Here is an 18860-nt window from a genome sequence, read left to right as displayed (position 1 = left end):
AAAATCATAGTCTTTGTACGAAGCTGAGCATCATTTCCTACCTCAGCAGCTCTCAGTCTAATCCCTTGGAAATAAATAATTTTTTCTGAACTGGTGATTTTAACTGAACTGGTACATACTCCAGTTTCTTGATCCTATGCCAGCTTTTGCTTCATGAAATCACAGATGCTCACAGGAGCCAAGCTTTTATGGGTACCTTACCAGTACCACTTTGGGGACATGGCTCATCTAAACACATTGCTTTGTGTCTCTTGATGCATTGCACTTTTTTCGTCCTGATTTAATGACTCTTGAGAGATGGGAATCTCTTCTTTGGCTCCTTGGTCTATCAGCCATTGGGATGAAGCTGGTCAGCACGGCGGGAAGGTTTGCTGTCCTCCAGAAGCACTTCCTCATGTGAAGATGGGCAGGAGTGGCTTCCCTGGGGCTGCAGCCAGTGAGTTAGTGGTGTCCCACTTAAAACATAGGGTGCTGTTGAATAGAGTGGTGGCCTTATGTAGGTATATCTCGGTAGTGAGATGCTTTTTAGGGGGCAGCTTTCATTTGGTGTGTACAGTGGGGAGGGCAGGATCTTGGAAAGATTTCTGTGGTGTATGGTCCTGGCTATGCTTTGCACCTTCAGAGCTGGTGCTGAGCAACACCTGGGGCAGAGCAAGTGTTTGTCAAGTGCTGAGAATGTGGTTTTAAGTGTTGAATGTCCATTACACTTAGAGAATCAGGATACGTTACACAGACATTTGTTGTGTCAGCAGAAATACTGAAATATTTAACATAATGTGATGGAAAAGTGTTCTAGCGCACATCTAGCTCTCCTAGTAGTACGTGCATTGGTCTTGGCATTTATTGAATAGCTATTTTATATGCTCATTTTGTCTGGGATAGTGGTATTTCTTTGCTGTCCCGTAGCCTGTCTACTTGTACCCTGTCTCCTGGTACCCTGTCTCCTATCTCATCTCATACAGACTCTTTGGGGCAGGAACCATCGTTGCTGTGTTTTGCACTCAGTTGGCACAGTGCTGCCATTCAGAAGGTGATGAAATGAGGAGCATGGGTCTGTGGTCTTGGTAGCTGCGAGCCCAGGTGGGTTGCCAATGCAGTGCCATGATTTTGTCCTTTATAGCCTTATGCAAAGGCTGGCATTAAAAAGTCAAGCTAGAATAGAAAAAGCTGATGCAAGATGTGTCAGAATAGAAAGGTAACAGGAGCAAATGTTCAGTTTGGTGTAAGGGATACAAGGGCTACGTGGCAGGACGACAACCAGAAAAACTTCTGCTAGGATCTGGATGCTGCTCCGTGAATTGCACTTTTCTCTTGCATCAGTTTGAAATCTGTGAAGCAGAACACCTATGAAAGGAGAGCAGAAATTTTGAAGGAGGTCGGATGCTGGTAGATCCAATTTATTGCGTGGTTGGGCGCTGCCCCGCTCAGGCCCAACTCATTGCCATGACTGGAAATCCAGCACCTTTGTCCCCTCCGAAGGAATTGCACAATGCTTAGGGACCATCATGCCACAATGTAAATCCACGCTGTGGCTGGAGCTTGGACAGGTGCAGCAGATCCTTCAGCATAACCCAGGGTCCTTAGAAACCAGGAGGAGTGCTGTGGTTGGCTTTGTAGTGCAGGTGCAATGCATTTCACAGCTGGGATGAATGAAAGGGAGCAAAATACTCAGAAATGAGGCCTTTTACATTTTAATGAAACTTTTTCTTTAATGAGAGAAGTCAGGGATGGAGCAAAAGCTTCTATGTTATGTTTTGTTTTCCATTTAGTTTCATGGTCTTTTTAGAGAGGGAGGGCTTTATGACAGGAAAAAGGGGAAGAGACACCTGTGAGATTAAGTGAACATGTGAAGGCAGGAGGAAGGACACATGCAGTCTTTGTCCCCTGTCCTCTCCTTGCTTAAGGAGTACCCTGTACGTTCAGGGAAGAGCCCTTAGTGTACCCCCCAGTCTCTTTTGCTGCTTGTCAAGCCGTGAGACTTGCTGTGGACATGTCCCTGTGGCTCTCAGAGTAAGGGTTCTCCTCTCCAAGGTGAAGTGTATTTTTCTCCCAGTCCCTGAGGAACCAGGTGATAGACAGGCTGGCATACATGCTGTGTGACTGCTGGGAAGCATCTGGGATGTCTCCACATACAAAGGGAATGGTCTTTGTTCAGCTCATCCAGTAAGACTTGATTTTGACTGAGTAGGTGTCTTTGATGGATGCAGGTGCTCAACTCATCCATCAGATTGGACATGTCCTCTCTCCACCAGCACAGGCAGATAAATGATCAGTTGAGCTGCTGCTTATATGGCTGGTGGTCTGTAGCAGCAAATCATGGAGCAAATATATTTTGCCACCAGGAGGACCAGCTAACCTTGCACACGGTTCCCTCCCCATAGATGTGCCGGCGAGTGTACAAAGGGATCCCACTTCAGGTGCGAGGCCAGGTCTGGGCGCTTCTGCTGGATGTTGAGAAGATGAAGAAGGAGAATGAAGGAAAATATGAGGTATGTGCTCTTCCTGGCAAAGACAATGGGGGGGGAAAGGTGTTGGGGAGGCTGTTTGATGGGGCTTCATTGACTAGGTCAGGTGTCTCCATCTCCACCCATATGGGCAGAGTTCCTACAGGGATGCCTTAAGAGGAGGTGTGGACACACTCAGCCCTTGCATCCTCCCTTGCAGGGTAATGGTGTACTGAACACACTACAGTGTGTGCTGGTGATGGGGACCAATCCTGTCTCTGAACTGCTGCAGCCTCTAAGAAGGAAAGGCTTAAAATTAGTGAGAACAGAAAATGCAGAGCAGATAAACTCTCTATCTGTGCATATAGACTAGGGGCTTTTAGCAATTAGCCGGCTGATTTCACTAACACAATGCTTCCATTTATTCTGCTGTAAGCCACAAGCAAAGATGCTGTTTCCTTAGGGAAAGATGCAGGGAAGAGGAAATGGAAGCTTAGCAAATGTACCTCTTGCAGTTCCTTGAACTCTCTGGAATGATGCGGAGTAGCCATGAGTACCTGAAGTGGGTAGGTGCTGGATCAGGGTACCTGAAACCTCTCTGTGTGCTTAAAAATGTTGCTTGGGGTATTTTGAAATGTGCAGCAAGGTCAGAAGCCTTAAACCAGCCAACAGTGGGTCCTTAGTTGAAAAACACAATTAAGGGTGGGGTGAAGGCAGGTCTTGAAAGCTTAGGTGGGAAGATTTCTGAGGACGGGATCCTGGCTTACATCTTAGATGTGCAGCTGGAAGTTGTCTAGCAGTGTTGAAAGAGCTTGGATTGAAATAGCTTCTTTTATCTTCCATATTCAATCTTTTTATAACTCTCTTGAAAGTTTGTATTTTTTTTTTCTGTTAAAAATGACTTGGTTTCTCTGCAGATAGGAGAAAAGTGTGCCTTACTTTGCTTTTTATCAAAGCACTGCATGCTGCATGCTTGGATTCCGTAGTATAAAATAAGCAATCTTTGTAGCATGTGTTGAACAAGAACTTGAATTACAGGGCTCGCTGTGTTTTGTTATTTTTTATTTCAGGCAGCTTGGCTCCTTTACACTTCCTCTTCGCATAGGCAGCATGTGGAAGTCCTTAGCTGATAACTAACTTAGTTTCCAAACTTATATTATGATTTAGCTTCTATCACTTACCTAGGCAAGGATCAGGGTGTTGTGGAGTCAGTAGACAGTTATGTTTTGGAGACAGGAGGCTGTGTGCTGCCTTCAGCAGGTGTTTCTAAAAATCCCTGCCTATTAAGCATGATGATGCTACCACTTATTATAGTTAGTCAAGTGTAGATGTTAATAGCGAGATGCCACTGGGGTGGAGTCACATGCAGGAGCTTAGGAAAGGCTGGCTGGGCTCACAGCAATGAACAGAAGTAACAAAGCTCTCCCAGTATGCAGGTTCTTATCACGCTCCCTTCTTTGAGCAGGCAAGGAAGTAATCCAAACAAATGAAAGTCACAAGTTTATCTGTGCTCTAGAGGGGTCTGCAGTAAACAGGAGCTTCAGGGCTAATAGATTTTGCTGGATGCAAACGCTCTAGTAGCTCATCTTAATCCTCCTCTTCTTTGGTGCCACCTGCTGCCAGGAATTAGCTCTCTCCTCATTTCCTTCAAAAGAAGCCCAATACAAGTCCTGGATGAGGGGCTTTGCTTTCAAGAAGGGACCAAGCCTCTGTCCCACCACTGTGTCCTGGAGGAGCTGGTCCCAGAGCCACTCTGTTTCTCCTTGGGGCATGAACCATAGCACAAAAGCCTGGCTTTTGCATGTGCCTTGAGTTTTGAGCATGCCACCTGGAATGTGATAAGTGATTTATCTTTTTTATACCCATTGCACCCTCTGTAGAGGGTTGTCCTCTGTGCTTGGGCTGGCAGAGTTGCTGCTTTTCTAGCCAAGTGTGATACCTTTCTCTCTCTGTCTGTGTCACCTCTGGAGTGATGCAGTTAAAAAGCTTGGTCCAGTTGCCTCCAGAGTGTTTTATCTTATCCTGGCTGTCCTCCACACAGGTCTCCAAGTCTTCCTCGAGGCTGTGGCAGCTCAGTTGCCCCTGATGCTGCAGGAGCCCAGAGGCTACCATGGGACGAGCCACACTTGGTTTCAGTGTGGGTGTGATGCTCCCTAGGCTTTTATAGCTACCACCAAGAGGGTTTCAGGAAAGCTGAGAAGCTGGCGGGAGAAATGTGCTGCCCGTGGAGCATCCTGGCTTTGTAAAAGGACTCTGGGATGGGACCTCCAGCTTTGCAGCCTCTGCTCTGCTGCCAGCTTGCAGGGCTAGCAGAGCTAGTGAGCTTGGCAGAGCATCTGTGGAGCCTCTAGGTAACTTAAGGGAAAAAACACAGAACGACCTGTCCTAGGCATCTTGTTCACCATCTGCAGGATTAATAAAGCCCCCTGGGTGCATGGAAGTGACAAAGTGCTGTGCAACCTACCTACTATTCAGGTGCAGTGATTTTTTTTTAAAAAAAAAGTAGTTTTTTTTTTTTCTCTTACAGTCTTTGGGAGAGTTCTTTGTTGTTCTGGCAAGGAAGATGAGGGTATTTAGCAGGGAAATTTGAACTAAAGTGACTTGGTGCATATGAGTCTTGTCTTGAGTTGTCTATCAAGCAGGCAGAGGAGGGCAAGGATCCATAGCACCCAGACAGCACAGGACTTAGAGCAGGAAAATTATGTTGTTCATCAGATCTTAGTTCTTTTGTCACTTTTATCCTCCCTTGTCTTGTGCAGGCAATAATTCAAAATAACCCCGCACTGTTGTTCTTCTGTTCAGCTGCTTTGAAAGTTAATATTTCCCAGATTCTGTGACTGCCATGAGCATAGGCTGTAATGGACACATTTGGGTGCTACTGATCTTTTGATGTTCCCCAGAGCTGACCTGGCCACCTCAGGAGGTCAACAGCAGCCTGGAGGTGCCTTGTATCAGACTGAGAAGCATTCATAAGATGGCAGTTGCTGGAGCAGATGATTAACTATTTGTACAGATGAGCTATTTTCTGTCTTCTATGTGAGCAAGGAGGGGTCGTGACCCTGAACTCCAGGCAAGCTGGGCTTGCTGCTCATCTCCACTGTCCCTAACCTGCCAGTGGATCTCAGGCTGCCTGAAGACAGTCACAAAATGTTTTGCATTCATGCAGTTAGCCCTGGAGGTATTAAAGAAGGAAGGCAGTTGCATTATCATCAGTGGTATTTAAAGCTTGTGAGGTAAGATGCTTGACTACAGCATTGATCCTTGCCTGCATGCGGAGCTCTAGACAGTGGGTTATGAATGGGGTTGCAATGGGATTCATCCATGGAACATTTTAAGCTTGGCACTTTGAGGGCACTATTTGTTGACATGGGCTTAGCTTTGGTTTGAATTTCCTTTTTCCGCAGTGGACTCAATCCTTTATCTGTGTGATCCTGCCTTAAATGATTAGCCAGCATGGGGGGAACTTGGTTTTGAGTTTAGCTGCTGTTCTGGACTCTGCCAGTTCCTTAAAATTTGCATCAGTCCAAGGGAATACCCCAGAACTGCTTTTCTAGTGGAAACTCCTTAAACCTAAGATGATTCCTTTCTGCAGGGGAAGTAGTAGTTGGAGATCACTTCACAGAGTCCATAGTAACAGTCTGGACTTTATTATGACCAAGTCTCTGAAGAGCTCAGGGACTTGGTAATTTACATCTGCATGTTTGCTGTAGAAGTATTTAATTCCTTAAGCACCAACAGAGGTCTCGGATGTTTTATGACAGCCAGTCTGGGTACCACAAGGAAATCAAAAGAAGTCAGAGTGGAATTTAATTGTAGTGGTTTTAGATGCTGAAAACTCGGAATCAGCATTGGAAGATGGGGGAAGGCTAGGTTGGCAGTTGCCCCTGTTGTAGTGTTTAAGTGTGGGGTCATCTCCTTCTCCCTGGGCCAGCAGCACATAGCCAAGGGGCAGGGGATTCACCTCTGGCCTGCAGATTGTTGCTCACTGCAAGATGGCAGTGTTCCCCAGTTGCTCTGAGATAGCTCCTTGCAGCTCACACACTGCTACTGCTGCTACTCCAGTTGTGTAGGAAGCAGCCTTCTTGCTGTGTGGAGAGCAGTGTGGCTTGAGATGGTGTCTGACTCTTTCCTGTTTGCCCCTCTCCCTTGCAGCAAATGAAAGAACAAGCAAAGAGTTTTTCTACGGAAATCAAGCAGATAGATTTGGACGTTAATCGCACCTTCCGAAACCACATCATGTTTCGGGATCGTTATGGAGTGAAGTGAGTACAGGAGGCTTTGTGTGGCTGTATGGGCATCTGTGACCATAGGTGTGTGTGCGATGAGCTGGATGAAGTGGCCAGCAGCGCCCTGACTTGGAGTGGCCACAAGGCCTCTGGGTCAGAGCAGCTCACAGGAGAGCAAAGCCATCTCTGCCTGCTCCACAAATGCACATGCTACAACCCACAGATGCTGGGCTTCCGATTCTCACTTCGGGCAGGTCCACAGTGGACCAGGTTCAGTTCTTGAGCCAAAATCCTATTGTGATGCCTCGTCCCTTGAGGTTCTAGGGGTTGCAGTTGCAGAGTGCTTGGTTTGGGATGGCTGGGATGATGGGGTGGCTCTGTTGGGAGCTGGGTGGGATGGGGCATATGGGGCCTCCACAACAGACAGAGTTGGAGAGATCTGACAAAGGGGCTTTGTCAGTTTCACACCTGGCTGCCCTACACAGATGTACAGTCTGTTGAGGAAGCCTACACTGCATATCTATATGGATATGCATATCTTTAGCAAGGAGGGAAGGGAGAAAAGAACCTACTAATAAATGGTGGCAGTACTTTCCCCCAGAATGTAGAACACTTGGTGCCTGGATGGTTGCAAGTCTATTAAAAACCCAGCACCACTCCAAACCTGAAGAACACTTTAGCTGAACACAGTGTATGTGCGTACATGAATGTCTCTCCCAGAGACCTGCTGATGGAGCAAGCTAGTTCAGTCCTGCTCCACAGGGCTGCTGGAGACTCGCCCCTGAAGGAAGAGGCCCCATCCCACATGCTCATCAAGATGCTTTCAAGGGTGTGAGCCATGCTCCTTGCAAAAGGCATAAGTAACAGTTGGCTGGGTGTTTGTAGAGCCTTTGCTCTCTTTGCATACCTGTTGGTGTGTACATAAAGCCAGAGACTTCATACACAGGTGTTTTAATATCCTTCTTTCTCCCCAGGCAACAGGCACTCTTCCATGTCCTGTCAGCATACTCTGTTTATAACACCGTAAGTAGTAAGTTAGTCCAGTTAAAGTGAATAGCATTATGCTTCATATATATATTTTAATAGCTTTATATATATTTATATATGTGTATACATATATGTGTGTGTGTATATATATATATACATGCACACATTTAGCCAGTGGTAATTCCAATTCTAAGTAGTAATACTGGTTTGTACAGACAGCTGCAGGATTTGCAGGCAGCACAGACTTTGCAGACTTGTTTCATTGCTTTCTTCATTTTGTCACTTAGTAAATGACATTTGGCAGATGTGGTTTGGGCAAGTGTCAGCAAAGAGCAAGGGACTGCCCTTTGGCTTTCAAGCAAGACTAGCCTCCTGGCTGAAGGTCTGTCATGTTTCTGACTTCTTGTCATACACTGAAAGGCATCCTTGTTGAAAACACTGATTTATTATATTGAGTCAGTCATTTTTAGCTGAAAGGAATGGGCAGAATAAGACTAAATTAGCAGCTGAACCTAGTGCCTCCATCTCCAGGAGGGGACAGTTACCCCAGAAGATGCTGAGGGGGAATAGTTAAGGAAACAAAGACCCTGCCTTCCCTTGCACCAGATAAATGCTTACCAGATTTATTTATTAATTACTTTAGTTCTCACATGACTGAAGGGATTTGAAACAGTATGGAAGGCATGCGCTGTTTATCATCCTATCCTCTATTCCCTGAAGTAACTGCAGGCACCTCTTTTGTCCCCTGCCCTCCAGGCCTGAACAGGGCTGGTGGGGGGAGCAGCATGGTAGGGGGCATTGTCTGTAAGCCACTTACCTCCCACTGGAGGATCTGCTAGAGTGAATCTGGAGGAGAGCCACAAAAATGGTTAGAGGGCCATAAAACCTTTCCCATGAAGAAAGGCTGAGAGTTGGGGACGTTCAGCCTGGATGAGAGAAAGCTCTGGGTAGACATTATTATGACCTTTCAATATATAAAGGGAGCTTATAAGAAAGATGGAAAGTCTTTTTACCAAGGCCTGTACTTGCAGAACAAGGGGCAATGTTTTTAAACTGAAAGAGGGAAGGTTTAGATTGGACATAACAAAGACATTTTTTTACAATGAGGATGTGAAATACTGGAACAGGTTGCCCAGAGAAGTTGTGGTTGCCTCATCACTGGAAGTGTTCACAGTCGGGTTGTATGGATTGTATGGGGCTTTGAGCAACCTGATCTAGTGGAAGGTGTCCCTGCCCATGGCAGGGGGACAGTGGATGAGATAATCTTCAAAGGTGCCTTCCAACCCAAACTACTCTGAGTCATTGACATGGTAGATACTGTAGACATATGAAAGCTGTGAATTTGGGCATAAACAAACAATATAAGAACTTGAAACAGGACAGACCTTGAAAGAAGAGAGGGAAGCATAGACAGTCTGACCTGTTTCTGCACCTCTAGCATCATGGTGGGGGTCTGATGGCATGGCAGCATGTGTGCCCCTCTTGGCTTTTGCAGGAAGTGAGCTACTGCCAAGGGATGAGCCAGATTGCAGCCATCCTCCTGATGTACTTAAATGAAGAGGATGCATTTTGGGCACTGGCACAGCTGCTGACCAACCAGCGGCATGCCATGCATGGTAAGGCTCTGGTGGGATGTGGATGAGGGGCTCTTGCAATGGGACAGAAGGCTGTTTAGGTTGGGTGCTAAAGCCTCATTTTTTTTATGTCACATACTTGTTTAAAGCAGGTAGGGCTTAATTATGTGCTGATGTAACTCAGCTACGGACCTGAACTTTATTGTTGGAGGCAGACAAATTCATCAGAGAAAAATGGGGTTTATCGGCACTGAGCTTTAGCGCTCAGTAATTAATGCTTCCACAGAGGTGCTATCTTCCCTCCGGAGTGCCTTGCCCTTGGCAGTCAATTAACTCAAGGTTATGAGTTTTTAAGAAGTCCTACAGAAGCACATCCAAGAGCATCAATGTAATGTTCCATTTTCATATGTGTGCCTTTGCAGTTTTATGAAGATGTAATCTCACTAAATGTGCTGTATTATTTTACTTAAAACACATTAAAGATCATTTCGTTTTACTTGTGGTTAGCAGTAATCTATGGACAGAGGGGGTTTTTTTATGAGCGGACAGTTAAGCCTTATGGCTTTATAACTGGACAGTCTTAAACATGTGCCTTTCTAGATGATGGAGCTCTGCACAAGCTTTTATGGTGTTTAAACATCTTCAGCTTTTCTCTGTACCTTGGTAAGCACTGAGATGTGTTCGGAGAGGTCTTGGCCAAGCCAAGTCTCAAGTGGGCAAGTGATGAGGAGGGGAGCAGATCTGCTCTGTGGGGCTGGGGTGAGAAGGACCAGCTGGGGTTGGTGCTGAGGGTTCTGTCGTTCATGTAGATGGAGTGAAGGGCAGGCTCTGGGAATGTTGCCAAGGGAGGTAGCTGGGCACACAGTTGTCCAGCTGACTTCAACAGGCAATGCCGGGGATGAGTTTCTAGAAAATCAGGCTGCTTCTGTGACTGCTACAGAGCTTTTCTGCTTATTTTTTATTTCTCTCATCTTTTAAGGTTTTTTCATTCCTGGGTTCCCGAAACTGCAGCGATTTCAAGCTCACCACGAGCAGATTTTAAGCAAGCTGTTTCCCAAACTGAAGAAGCACATGGTATCTCTTTACTCTCGGTCTCCCCGTACTAATGTCACGTTTTAACGCTAAAGCAATTAGTGTAATGTTCTCCAAAATAGATGCACAACTGCACATATTTCTAACCATGTAGGACTGCTTCATCCACAAAGAAGCAGGTGCCTCTTGCTGAGGGAAACGGTTATCATTTGTTTGCTGGTCATCATTATTTCAACGACTACTAAAATCTAAAAGCCAGGCAGAATGGCTTGTGGACCCTGCACTAAAAGGAGCTGTTATATACAGTAGCGAGGCAGGGCTTTGTTCTTACACCAACTGCAAAGCCTGAAGGGTGATGCTGGACTACCTGGCATCATAATTCAATAATTATTAGCCCCAAGCATTTAATGGCTTTGCTGTTGTTTAAAGACAGGAGGAATATAAGATTTGTTGTCTTGTTGCTGGGGCACGTCCAGTGGCTTTTCTCTCTAGCAGGTGGTACAAGCCCATTTCGTGGTTGGAGGAGCATCTGCAGGACACATCGGCTGCAGTCTAATGTCCGGACAGCTGTTTTGCAACACACTTCTTTTTTCCTTCCTTTATTCCCCTTTGCATTTGCCTGTAGACAGTTGGTATTCAGTGACCAGACTCCTGGAGGTTTTGTTTGCTCCCAGGGTGCTTGGTGGCCTGGCTGTAGGAAAAGCTGTTTATATTGCCATCATCTGCAACAGCCAGCTTTGGCCATGTAAGTGAGACAGAGCCAGGACAGGTTTCAGTTAATGACAGCAATAAGAGTAGGGAAATACGGGCAGGGAGGATGGCAGGAACTCTGTGAAAGCTGCTCATGTCCTGGCTCCCAAAGGCAACTCCCCACACTTACGGGTGCCAAGCACCAGCCAAAAGCAAAGACCAGAGCTGGACGTTAATCCGATGAGCTTCTTTCTCTTCCCATCCCTGCCGCTTAGCTGGCTTTGCACCAGCAGTCATATCAACTTTGTGCATGTGCACGGCACTGTGCATCCCAGCATAGGCCATGCCACACTAGCAGATGTGCCAGAGAAAGCAAAGCTGTGTGCGCATGCTGTGCTGGGCACCAGACAGGGATGGAGAAGTGATAGACTGATGTGATGCTGGTGTGATTTTTAAGAGTTTTTCTTAGCCTGTCCTGCTCCTGCAGCAGCCATGTCATGCAAATAAAGTAGTGCTAGCAAAGCTGGCTCGACCGTGCAGGTCTGGATTTACCTCTGGAATACTTGGGATTAATCACTTTTGTGGTGTTCTGAGAGGCTTGCATGGGAATTGCTATGGAACCAAAAATGGTAGTCTGCAGAGGGTGTGTGGTTTGGGTTCCTGGAGTAGACACTAGGCCAGAAAAGCTTCTCCTAGAAATCCCTCCCAAAGTTATGGTTGAAGTCTGGCCATGTTGAAGATCAGTTTCAATTAGTATCTTGGGCAAAAGGCAAAGAAGGGCTTCAACATTGGTATTTAAACCAGGGGCCTTGCTGGGAGACAAACTACAGCCAAATCCTGAACCCAGACCCCAGCATTAATGAATAAACCAACCAGCACCCCCAGAAGCCCTCTAAATCGCTTTAAACTCCAGCAGCCAGCCCCGTGAAATGCCTGTCTCTCTTTGCTGTCTCTTCCTAGGACAAGGAGCAGATGACTGCAGGGATTTACACAACCAAGTGGTTCCTGCAGTGCTTCATTGACCGGGTGAGGATGCTCAGCGAGTTGCTTGCTGCTCTGCTGCTTGCATGCACAGTTAATCTGCCTCTTTTTTGAAAAAGTATCATAATTTGAAGAAGGTGTTAATATTGTATAAGGTGGGTTACTATGTACACTCTTATAAAGCAAAAAATATAATAAGGGAGAAGCTAAAAATAACTGCAAATCACTGATGACATGCAAGTTCCTGCTGCCTTATCGCAGGTGGTCACTGGGACATGGCTTGGCAGCAGTGTGAGCTTCAAAGTAAGGAGAGATCTTTTGCCCACTGGCATTGCTGCAATTAAACTCACTTTGGCTCTGTAAACAACATAGGGAGAAGAAGAGTGGGGGCACAAACCTGAACAAATAGCACTGCAGCAGCTGTGGGCAAACGAGTGGGCTGGGCACTGGAGACACATGAAAGCACAAGAAAATTCCCCTGATTTTGTCCAGAGCTCATTTGCCAGTCCCAAACCAAGACGTCTTTATTTTTAGGGACAGCATTTTGCTTGTACACTTGAACGCAAAATCCGGACTTCCTAATATTTAGGACATCTGTGTCCCTTTAGTCTTGACTTTCTGCTGTCCTGTAACCTATAAACCAGCAGATGACCTCTTCCCCTTGAGAGGGAACTCTCTGCTTTGCAATCTGTCACTAAAAGCTGTATAAGATGCAAAATCCATTTAACTGGTAATATGAGGTAATAAGAGCTGCAACAGACAGTCGTGCCAGACTTTGGAGAGCAAGTGCAGCATCCTAAATTTGAACTTAAATGTCACAGTAGGACTAGTATTAATTTATGTTTTGGTGAGATGGTAGGAAATTATGGACACTCCATCATTTTGGATCAGTTCACTCCTGTTTTTTCAGATTGGGTCTGGGTGCAAATGAAAACCTCATTTAGAGGTTTTTCTAGCAGGCAAAAATAATCCTATGTATAAGGTGCTTAGTGAAGCACTGCTGGGCCTTCAAACCTTTCCCATAATTAGCCCTTAACCTTAACTTGGGCAATTTGGGTGGATACTGGAGTGGTTTTGTGCACCCACAAGGCTGAAAGATGCTGATGCTCTCTCCAGGCTAGGGGAATGCATTTGCTAGTATGCCTGTGCGGAAAGTTTCTCCTTTTTGTGCATTCACAAATGAATTCGCAGTACTTTCCTGGCCACCCACAGGTGTTAGCTTTAAGGCAAAACCATAGGTGATCAAATAGATTTTTGTGTTATAGATAAATCTCTGACATCCAGTGCCTCGCCTCTGTTGTGTGTTTTGGTTTTAGGGGACATAGTGATGCCACCAATCTCTGTGTCATCATCCCATCAATCAGTGTTAACAAGGTTGTTTGTTGTTTGTGTGTTTGATACAGACCCCATTCACCCTCACCTTGCGGCTGTGGGATATCTACATCCTGGAAGGAGAGCGTGTGCTGACGGCCATGGCTTACACCATCCTCAAACTCCACAAAAGTAAGGTCCCAGTAGGGTGCATCTCATATGGCAGAGGTGGCACGGTGCTAAGCCACCCCGTGCTGCTGACCTGGAAAGCCTTGCTTGGCCACTACCAGCCCGCTTGGTGCCCTGCACTGGCCCCAAAAAGCACAGTACGGTGCTTATGCTCTGGGAAGGAAATGAGATGCTGCAGGGATTTAAATCCTGCACTTGGCGCACAGCAAATCCCACCTGAAATGCTCCCAGCTCCTTCTTTCTGTGTGCTGTGCCTCACATCTTTTATCAGCACACTTTTAGGAGCAATATAGGCAGCGACCCATCTGTCTGGAAAGCTCTATGTGGCAGTTAAGCTGAAAAGGATATAGAGGAAGAAATAAGTCCAATACTATACTTCTAAAATAACCAAAAACTGGTTTTCACACATATAAGACTAAAGCAGTGATGTTTCCACCTCAAGATCTTTGGGACTTCAAACCCCTCCACTGCCATAATGTAGCGGCCTTGCTTTGTCGCCACAGTTAGGTCTCTAATCAGGGACCAGAGCAATGAAGATATTGCATGCTGGGAGCCTTTGGGCCAGTGGGATTTATGGGACTGTGTGTGTTGGCTTCTGCAAACAACTATCCTGTTCTTCCTTCAGCTGACTGAAGAACAGGCTATCTAGAAATAAATACATCTTCAAGTATACTGTTTGTTTGGAAAGAGTGGGAAATTGGCAGGCAGGCAGTTCAGTCTGACTCTTCAGGTCTATCTTATGGAGCTTTTCCACCTCCTAGAGGTATTGGTGAGAATTTCCAGAACAGCCTAAAACGTGCATCCTGATCAGCATGGGTCTCAGCCCCACCATCGTCAAGCCATTGCTGAGCTATGCCCAGAGTACAGATATGTAAATGTATTGGCAACGCTCAGCAACAGCAGGAAGGTGGGGGAGAGGCAAAAATATTCAGGCTGTCCCACCCGGAGTGGGAACAGCAGCAGACAAAACTAAAGCAATGCAATCCACACTTGTGCTACCCTGCAATTTGGCCACGCTGTTGCTCTTGCTCTTTTTTGCCATCCCCTAGAGCGCCTGCTGAAGATGACACTGGAAGATTTACGGGAATTTCTGCAGGAGAAAATTGCCGCTTCCCTGCAGTATGAAGACGATACTGTTATTGAGCAACTGCAGGTGTCAATGACTGAACTGCGCAAGATGAAATTTGACCTCCCCCCTCCAGGTGAGTAGAGGGGAAGGTGGTCAGCCCAGCAGGAACAGCCGGTGGTACCACTGTCCCTGGGGACTAGACCATCCCTCTGGCATGGCTGGGAGCTGGGGCAGCCCAGAAGGGCCGGCATGTGCTGGGTGCAGCATCTGCCTTCCCTGTGGTCAGGGCATACCAGATGGAAACACGAACCAACAGTCTGGGTTTTGTTTTTTCTCTGCTTCCAATGCAGCAAAGCCTGAGGAGTTCCCACGGAAACCCCTGGGCCTGGAGCTCTCCCTCAACCCGGTAGCTGTGAAGGGCAATGTGGAAGCCAACAGCCAGAATGGCCGGCTAGGTGAGCACCCCCTGGACAGGGAGCCTCATCACCACAGAGGTCCCGGGGTGCCAGAAGGAACGGCAGAGGCCAGGACTCCTACCCTCCAGGGCAGTGCAGCAACTGAAGAGACAGACATCCACCTGCATCCTTCTGGCAGGGAGCCGCTGGGAGAGGAGGGTCAGGTGGATGGGCAGCTGCTGCCTCTTCTGAAGGCAAGCGAGTCGCAGGCCCATCATCACCTCCCGCCCATGGCCCTGCCTCTAGAGCAGCCTCTTCCCATTCCTGGCCTTGCCATAGTGGACCACTCCCTTCCCAGCCCAGCTGAGCATGGCTCCTCAGACTCCTCTTTCCAAAACACACCAAGTCTTCCTGACTCAACCACCGCTGAGCTTTCCATTACAGACCATGTTGTATGGCAGCCGAATCCTGCTGCCCTGCTCGCAGGAGAACAAGCATCTTCCCTCTGCAAAGAGAAAGTCCTCGAGGTACCCTCTCATCCTCTGCCGGGCAGCTGGCAGCAGCTCTCCAGCGTGTCACAGCACAACAGCTCCCCGGAGAGCAAACACAGGCAGGAGACAGCTGAGAAATGCTGCAGAGCAGCACTGCTGGACAAAAAGGGCTTGAAGCGCTTGGCATCCAAAGCTGCATCCACAGGGGAGCTTGCCAGCCTGCAGCAGAATGGGCCAAGGTGTACCATTGGCACTGTGTGTGGGCTGGAGGGCTTGGGCAAGCTGGCAGGTGGCAGCGGGCCTGTCTTATCCTGCAGCAAGTCAGAGGCAGTGGGACTGGACAAGGACTGCCCCTTCCAGGAAGCGCCTTCCCCCACAGTGGAGGGTAACAGCCCCTACACCATTATCAAAACTACCACTCCCCTCCACCTAACCCATGCAACAGAGCAGGACTTCTCGAACAGAAAGCAGGTGGCATTGCCTCTGCCAGAGACTGGACGTCCCCTGCCAGCCACCCCCATGCCACCACCTCTTGTACTGGACCTGGAGGAGGCAGATGCTCAAAAAAGCCTCCAGAAACCATTAAATGCACTGAAAGCCCCATGGCCCACCCTGAACCCCAAACCAAAAATACCACTGCAGGTTGCCAAATCCCACTCAGAAAACAGCTTCCTTTCTAGCTCTCCTCCCATTGCAAAACTGCCCAAATCGGTGACCTTTTAATGGGGATGGCGGGAAGCGAAGTACAGGAAAGGGGTGCTGGAGCAGCACCCTCACCCTGGGTTTGGGACCTTCTCTTCAGCAGGCTTGTGTCAGGGTGACAGCACAGCAGCCATTGCCTGTCGAGCTGTGCTTTGGTACGAGTGCCTGGCAAGAGATGGAGTGAGGGCCGCTGGCACCAGGAGCTACCAGCAAATGAGGTTTCATTTTTAATTCCTTGAAGCTTCCCAAGCCTTGTCACCATGTCAGGAGAGAGGCAAAGCTGGTGAATGTTTTGTTTTCTTCTGCTTCTACCTGCCATGGGTACCCATGGTCATGAAAATGGGTGCAAGGCATAGGACTCCAAAATTTTTTTCTAAAACACCTGATCAGTGCAGCCAAGAGCATTGCTTTCAAAGGCCTTTTGTAGCAATAGATCTTTGTTTCTTTTCCCAGACCTGTGGCTGCAGGCAGCAGCATTTTTAGGCAGGGCCATGGTGTCCCGGCAAGGCACAGGCAACCTGCTGCCTACTCTGTGCAATTCCACCTGAGCAGTGCCCGGCTGTGCCCAGCTCCTGGCACAGTGGTAGATGGTGTCCTGGAGGGGAGGTTTAACAGCTGGCGAGTCCCTGGTCGGGGGGCCACCTTGGCATGACCCTGGTCAAAAGGTTGTTTCTTTCCCAAGTTCTCAAGATGACATGGACAGTGATGAAGATTGAGCCTGTTCTCTTTGGTGTTGCCTTTGCCTTGCAAGCCCAGGGAGCTCACTGCCTTTCTGTTGGCTGAACAGGAAAAGGGGCTGCTGCCTTAGGGTACCTCCTGCCTACTAGCAAGCTGCTGGAGGTGTGATGGTGTCAAACCACAGGGCCCAAGCTGAAGCACTTTTACTTGAAGCAAGTTAAGTGTCAGGGTGGAAATAGCATAGGAGTTGGGGGAAGGGGAACACATTGCCCAGAATAGGATCTCAGCCCTTCTGGTTTAGTCCACCCAGAAATCATCAACCAAAGGAAGGAAATGTGGGCACAGAGGTTTAGAGCGTCAACATCAGCACAGTCTACTGTTGAGGAGATAACGTGATCAGTGTCTGTGTGTGCTCTTCATGTATCAAGTCCTGGTGGCCTGTCCATCCCTGTCCCAGTGTGTTGCTGCACAGCCCAAACTGATGGCAGATGGTGGTGCAGTGACAGTTCACCCCCACTGAAAGAGCCGCTCCAAACTCCTGTTCTCAGTATTTACTTCACCCCTACAGGTGAAAGGACTTCATCAGGAAGGAAACTCAATGGCGGCAGCAGGAAACAAACTAGTCTATGTGCTGTATTTGACTTAGCTGTCCAGAAGGGGTGGCTGCAAATGCCACCTTAGGTGGGACTGCAGGTAGGATTCCCATACTGTTGATGGAGATCTTGGGCAAAAGGTCCTTTAAGTTCTAAGGAGACTTTGAAAACTTTCATCTCACAGGCTGTGTCAGTAACATAACCTGAGCTGAAGCCTATTTGGAAGCCTAGCAGAAAATTTTCACTAAGTTACTTTGTGGAGTTATCAGGGTGTTTGGTTTGGGTTTTTTTTTTTGCCTTGTGTACAAGTGGTGGTTTATATTAGCAGGGAGAGCATCAAGGGGAGCACCCCACCTTTGTTTGGATGTAGCCAACCACACCACAGCACCCTCAGCTTCTGTAGCAACCCTTGCTCTGTCAGACACCCCATCTTCTGCTGAGTCTCCAATATTGCCCATCCTCTTTCCCTCTGCAAAGCAGGGATAACCCTGTTAGCTACCTCACAGGAGCGTTGTGAGGAGTCGAGAGTTGCCCTTGGATAAGTGCTGTATGACTGTTCAGTGTGCTTTGAGAAAGAACTGGTGCTTAAATTGGTTTTAATTTAGAGTATGTTTTTCAGTAACTGTGCAGTAGTTACTTAAACCTATTTGTGTACCTGGGCAGTATTTCAGGACAAGTGTAGGTGGCCTTTTGCTGTCAGCTGGAGCTCAGTGGGAAGCAACAAGGAGCATCTGAGGGCTGGTGGGCACCTCTTGGCTTGGTTTCCATTGCTGGGGTTCTTTCCTCCCCTTGAAGCACACACAGGACTCCTGCTAAGACATCTGAGCATTTGGCTCATGTGTGCCAGAGCTGAGACTATTTCCCCTCATTTTCATGTTCTCCTCCTGATTTTGGGCCTTTGAACATCATGTTCAACATCCTCCTGGCTCCTCAACACATATGTGTCTGGGATGTTTTGCAGTATGCACATTTAGAAATGCCCCAGCCTTAGCTCTTTTGCTGGGGATAGGAAAAGAAGGACAAGGGCGAGGGTGGCAGCTCAGTAGGACAAATAACTGGCCCAAGCCGCTTGTACCCTTGCCCCAGCTTTCTTCAACAGCCTCAGACCCATAGTAAAAGCCACTCTTACTGTGAGCAGCTCAGGAAAGCAGCTCCCCTTAGCCTTGCCCTCACAGTCCTGGAACAGCTCTCACCTTGCTGCCCTCCATGTAGTTTTGGTTGGTGGTGTTTGGTTCATAATTAAGCATTTTGAGTGGCTGCGGTGCCAGCAAGCAGCAGGAGCCATGTGGACCAATGATGGGGACCAGCTGCAGTGTGGAATGGCAGTCAAGGTCAGGGGCTGTCAGCCATACCCTTTGAGAGCATGGCTACGATCCGCTTTTCTTTTTAATTGCTATCCTTGTTTACAGCGTGGAATGCTTCCTCTGTGACTCTTTGTAATGTATTGTAATTATTACTTTAAGAAATATTTTTTATGTCTGTGCTTTTCTTGTGTGTG

General features: G+C 47.6%; 1 protein-coding gene across 8 annotated transcripts in view; it reads left to right on the top strand.

The window, feature by feature from the left end:
* Positions 1-18860, top strand: part of LOC104068987 (USP6 N-terminal-like protein) — an 84040-nt gene extending 65180 nt beyond the window's left edge. For all 8 annotated transcript variants that reach the window (XM_054068254.1, XM_054068250.1, XM_054068252.1 and 5 more), the window contains 9 exons: positions 2382-2489; positions 6597-6706; positions 7645-7693; positions 9153-9273; positions 10211-10305; positions 11914-11979; positions 13338-13437; positions 14484-14636; positions 14854-18860. In XM_054068254.1, coding sequence (XP_053924229.1) covers positions 2382-2489; positions 6597-6706; positions 7645-7693; positions 9153-9273; positions 10211-10305; positions 11914-11979; positions 13338-13437; positions 14484-14636; positions 14854-16112 — 2061 coding nt within the window. In that variant the 3' untranslated portion in view covers positions 16113-18860. The remainder of the gene's footprint in view (positions 1-2381; positions 2490-6596; positions 6707-7644; positions 7694-9152; positions 9274-10210; positions 10306-11913; positions 11980-13337; positions 13438-14483; positions 14637-14853) is intronic.

Source organism: Cuculus canorus, chromosome 5 (genome assembly GCF_017976375.1).
Source record: "Cuculus canorus isolate bCucCan1 chromosome 5, bCucCan1.pri, whole genome shotgun sequence".
Classification (NCBI taxonomy): Eukaryota; Metazoa; Chordata; class Aves; order Cuculiformes; family Cuculidae; genus Cuculus; species Cuculus canorus.
Note: the sequence above shows the minus strand (reverse complement) of the source record. Positions and strands in the feature narration are given on the sequence as shown.